The 5,773-nt window shown below is 40.1% G+C and overlaps 1 protein-coding gene across 1 annotated transcript in view; it reads left to right on the plus strand.

Moving 5' to 3' along the window:
- STAB2 (stabilin 2) overlaps positions 1 to 5,773 on the plus strand; it is a 212,782-nt gene that overhangs the window by 72,977 nt on the left and 134,032 nt on the right. Inside the window, exons 10-13 of the mRNA XM_012554793.1 lie at positions 270 to 419; positions 1,955 to 2,098; positions 3,103 to 3,159; positions 3,312 to 3,437. Coding sequence (XP_012410247.1) covers positions 270 to 419; positions 1,955 to 2,098; positions 3,103 to 3,159; positions 3,312 to 3,437 — 477 coding nt within the window. The remainder of the gene's footprint in view (positions 1 to 269; positions 420 to 1,954; positions 2,099 to 3,102; positions 3,160 to 3,311; positions 3,438 to 5,773) is intronic.

The raw sequence follows: 5,773 nt of genomic DNA on the forward strand, positions 1-5,773 counted from the left end.
CTTGCTCCTCCTCACACCATGGCGGTTCAGCCCATGGACTGATAGCAAACTGTGCATCACCTCAGCTCTTCAGATCTCCACTCCTTTAAGGCCTGGCCCAGGGTGCCGCCCTCTGGGAGAACAACCTCCATCAGAAAGAGCCCAAACCTGAACTAGAGTGCACTGGCTTTGATGTCTTTGATGCTAAACAAGGCATACCATGAGTCACAAATCTCAACTTCTCCTTCAAACAACAATCAAGACTAAGGGAACCGGCTCTCTTTTCTAAGGTAAAAGAGCTTCTGATGGATACTGAGGCAGCTCGGTACTTTGTGAAACTGCACATAATTGCTGGGCAGATGACCACTGAGCGTTTGAATAACACAGACACATTTTATACCTTGACGGGAAAGTCAGGGGAAGTCTTCAACGATGATAAGGTAAGGGTTTCTCTGAATTTCACTCCTAGAATTAAACTGTTCTCTGAGTCAGTGCCCCTGGCCTTTTCTCTCTTTGTGTTTGGAGCTTATGAAAGTTTACAAAGAACTTCTTAACTTTTTCCTTGTTTGTCAAAGCACATTTCCTATGTTGGAAGAAGCCGAAAGCAACATGATGAAGGATCAGGAAGGAGGGGGGTTATAAAGTATTTGGTCTGGGTCTGAATTCGTTTTCAAAGCATCATTTGTCTGCTGGCAGGAAGGAGAAACTGCTGTAAACCTGTTTCCTGGAAGCATCGGCATAAAGCCAGATCAGCATTTTTTTTACAAAAGGAAATGGATTTGTTTGTTTTAGATTCCTAGGGTTTATCCATCCTCTCTAACTTAACAATCCATCTCTCCTAATGCCATTAGTTCTGTTTTGTTTTTTCCAAATAAAGCTACCTTCCCCCATCCACAACTAACCCTTCCTGTGACCTTACTCCCATTACTGAGCTGGGGGCAAGTGATTAAGCAAGAGAATGTGCCTTAGGGGCTATGGCCAGCACCATTGCATTTCACCAATTATCAATAGTTGCTGCAGTTATGGAGTGATTATTCTGCGCAAGGTACTGGAATAAACCTTTGTTTATGTTATATAAGTCTCACAACAACCCTTTGAAGGAAGTACTGTCATTAACCCCGTTGTTCCAATGGGAAAACCCAGAGGTCACACTGTAGATACTGATCTGCCTGACTCCAAAGCCCGCATCCTTAACCAACAACAACAAAAAATCCATTGCTGTTGAGTTGATTCTGACTCTTAGCGACCCTATAGGACAGAGTAGAACTGCCCCATAGGGTTTCCAATGAGCGCCTGGTGGATTCGAACTGCTCGTAACCACTACGCCACCAGGGTTTCTGCATCCTTAACCAGTATTCTGTATTGTTTGTGCGAGGATGGATGGATGGATAGGTAGGTAGGTAGACAGATAGACAAACAGGTAGGTAAGTAAGTAGATAGATACATACATACATACACAGATAGATAGATGATAGATAGATATGGGTGGATAATAGCTAGATATGGAGATGTGGCTTCCTTCTTCACAAGGACATGCATTCATCAATTCAACAAATATTTACTAACTTTGCAACATGTAGGAGCCCTGTGGGAGGAAGAAATAATTAGCTTCATTTATTAATTCAACAAATATGTTATATTATGTTCCTTCTCTGTGCAAGACACTAAAGTAGGTGATGAATTTACATTAAATAGTCCAGCCCTTATGCAGTGTGCAGTCTATTGGGGAGATCTTTATAATGCCTTAGCTACATTTAGCATGTGATAGTCATGACCAATTTCACACATATGATCTTGTTTGATCTTAATAAAAATCCTGTGACGTCAACCAAGCAGATACCTTCATCCCCATTTTGGTTAAATGACCCACCAAGATCACACAGCCAATAATGGCGGGACCCAAGAACTCAGGACTTCCTAGTCCAGTGCTCCTTACAGGACACCACATTAATTTTCTTTTTTCTTGGTATTTTAGGACAATCAACTTAAGCTTAAACTCTATGGAGGCAAAAAGAAGGTAAAAATTATACAGGGCAACATGATTGCTTCCAATGGGCTCCTGCACATCATTGACAGAGCCATGGACAAGATGGATCCCACATTTGAGAGCAACACTAAGGTAAGCTGTATCAGGTAAAAGTGATGTCAGCCCTGGAGAGCCACATCCAAGAAGAAAATGTCTGACATTGACATTTGTACTTGGACCCCAAGCATGTGGAAGATAAAAACCCCTTGCTGTTGAGTCGATTCCAACTCATAGTGACCCCGTAGAACAGATTAGAACTGCCCCATAGGGCTTCCAAGGAGCGGCTGGTGGATTCGAACTGCCAACTTTTTGGTTAGCAGTCAAGCTCTTAACCACTGCACCACCAGGGCTCCATATGGAAGATAGAGTAATTTAAATCTGTTTTCAATAGAATTCTAGGTACACCTGCAGGGAGAAAAAAAGACACATAGTAGGTGTAGGGAAAATACACCTTTTTCCTTTTTGTGACCTCCCTTGTAGCTACATTTGGCCACAGCAGCCAGTTTTCATGAAAATTTATTACTTATGCTTTATGGAGGAGGATGGTTCTCACTGCGATAAACTTGATTCTCTCCGATCTGTATGATAATGGCCAAAGATTACTTCAGAACATGCAGGTCCAAACTACTGTTTAAATAACAACATCAAACATTTGTATAATACATTGAAGTTCACCAGTTCCATATATATACAGGAGCCCTGATGGCACAGTGGTTAAGCGTTCGGCTACTAACCAAAAGGTCAGCAGTTCAAATCTACCAGCTGCCCCTTGGAAGCCCTATGAGGCAGTTCTACTCTGTCCTATAGGGTTGCTATGAGTCAGAATCAACTCAACGGCAATAGGCTTGGTTTTTGGTTATACACATGTATATATATATATATACATATATATATGTAAAGCTTTACGTGTGTGTAAATATATATATTTATACATCTATTATTATATATACATACATATGTACTTGTAGATACATACATACATACATGTATATATACACTTAAACTCTGTCACCAGTCTTTTAACATTAGGGTTTTTATTTCCTAAACCATCTTATTTTTTTTTTTTACTGAATTTTAAGTAAAATGTCTCTTTTTAGCAAACCATAATGACAATGCTACAACCAAGATACAGCAAGTTCAGATCTTTGTTAGAGGTATGTACTTTCATGAATTTCTGAAAAATGTTGTATGTCAACTCCTTTGTGAAATTAGTGGGGGTGTCGATTATAAATACTTGCTGAGGAGTTATTTCAAATACTTGTCTGAATAGGTTTCAAATATATAAAATTTCATTTCTCAAATGCAGGAAACCAATATGGGACACGCCTTAGATGAGGATGGGGTTGGTGGACCATACACCATTTTTGTTCCAAGTAATGAAGCATTAAATAACATGAAGGATGGCACTCTCGATTACCTCCTTTCTCCAGAGGTATGGTATCCTTATCTGATGACATCGTGTCAGCATCACTGCCTCCATCTGTGTCCATACAGGCCTTTTCTAAACTAGCAATGGCAAATAAGTAGCACATGTATCACCAACTACCCTCCCACAACCAAGGCAGACATCACTAATCAATCATAGCACTCTGCAACAAAGCCTGGATGTGCCTCAATCTCCTTCTCAACAAAGCTCCAGGTAGCTATGACCAGTCAATCAGACCAGGCACAGGAAACAAAATCATTTTGCAACCACAGGTCTAAATAGTTGGCTTGATTTGTCCTAGCCGTTCTAGTATTTCTGAGTAGCAAAATCAACATTTTGAGTTCCCCAGGACTGTAAATCCACTTAAAGTGAAGCCTGAACTAAGCCATCAGGGGCCAGACATAGGCTAAATTTAAAAAGGGATAAATGTAATTTTTAGATGCCCAAGCCTTTTCTTTCTATTGCCTTCATCTCCCTGCATGATAACTCTCTCCTAATATACACAGACCTCTAGTTCTCTCGCATCCCCCTCTAGAAAGATTATGGACTCCTTCACATTCAGGCAAAAATGACTGAAACCATTTAAAGTGTTTCCTCTTCCAGGAATAGCAGCCTTAAACTGAAGAGAATGGGAGGCTAATTATGGGATTTTGTTCATTAGAAAATCAAATGGTAGAATTGTATGAAAGTCCAGAAGTTTTCTTCCAGGTCCCTAAAATCATGCTGCCATCTTGTTGATGGGTAAGACTACCTATAGTCCCATACAGATCAATGTTGATTCTACAGACCAGGAGTTCCACATCTTTTAGGGTACTGATTCCCAAACATTAGCGTGCTTAGGAATCATGCAATAAGCTTGTAAAGTAGGCAAATTCCAGAGCCTCACCCCAAGCATTCTGATTTAGTGAGGCTGGAATGAGGCCCAGAAAAGATATTTTTGGCAGACACCACCCTTGTAACTCAGGAAGTCCCAGGTCACACTGTTTGAGGAATCCTGAAACTTGCTGTTGCCTGTTTGGTTTAGGGGTTCATGTACATGCATGTCCTTCTAGAATACTTTCAGGTATCTACAAGGATATACTGCTTTCAGAAAACTTTGGATTGAAAAAAATTATCAAGGAGATAAATCAGAAGGTAATCTCTTTCATTGCAAACACGTCTTCAACATATTAAAGGATCTGGTCTTTTAAAAAGCCAGCTCTCCCAGTGTATTTAAAATATATATATATATATGTATATATATATGATTCACACGCAAGTTTTCTAAATCTAGCTATTGCAGTAAGAGATTTTATGTTCCTCTGAGTATATAAGGAGTCCCTGGGTGGCACAAATGGGTAAGCACTCCACTACATGCCAAAAGATTGGCAGTTCGAACCCAACCAGAGGCATCAGAAGACAGGCCTGGTGATCTACTTCCAGAAGGTCACAGCCTTGAAAACCCTATGGAGCAGTTCTACTCTGCACACATGGAGTCGCCATGAGTCAGAATCAACTTGATGGAAACTAACAACTGAGTACATAGCTTTTAATTTGATATAGGTATTTTTTTTTTAAATAATCATGAAAGTGTTCTGAGGTACCTAATCAGGGACACTTAAACTAAAACCTTTTAACTAGTATAGAAAAAATTCAACCTCCCTGTTTCTCTGTAGAGCACTCTGTTCAGAAAACTCTTCTTTCTCCTGTCTTGTAACTTCCTTCTGGTGGTGACTGGAGCTGTCTTTAACTAGACTGCATGCATCTCTTCCCAGCTCTGTTCAGTGAGATCACATTGTAGCTTGAAATCAGCCTTTGTGGGAGTATTTACACCATGGAAATTGGCTAACTCTACAAATCAGGGTTTTTTATGTTTTTTCCCAGATAGCTGGTTTACCAGCACACCACTGTTTTTGGCTCTCAGTTTTGTTTCTCCTAAAGGAGACATCTTTTTGCCCTGCAAAGATTATAAAACTATAGGTCTCCTTGTTTTGAATCAAAGGCTATTTTCCACTTCACTTTCTAGATGAGAAGTAGGATAATTGTTTCTTTCTCTTTCTCCGGTCCAGAGGCTGTGTAGGTTAAAATTTCTCAACCTATGGAAAGCTCTTTCTCTCTCCATACATCTTAATAGAATCTTTTAGCATTGTCTTCAGGGAAGAGCATAAATGGGAGAATGTAAATTACCCATCAGCTATGCCAGTAAAATGGAAATAAACAGGTTTCATTAGCGGAATGCTTTCTAATTCTGACTTTGGAATATCATGCCTTCTTTCCAGTGCATCTTCCTACTTCTTCCTGAAGCAAAATTTCAGTCTCATCCCATCCCCTTGGAGACCACTGCTGCTAATGACAAGCCCTGG

The sequence above is a fragment of the Trichechus manatus genome, unplaced genomic scaffold, assembly GCF_000243295.1.
Source record: "Trichechus manatus latirostris isolate Lorelei unplaced genomic scaffold, TriManLat1.0 scaffold00027, whole genome shotgun sequence".
Lineage (NCBI taxonomy): Eukaryota > Metazoa > Chordata > Mammalia > Sirenia > Trichechidae > Trichechus > Trichechus manatus.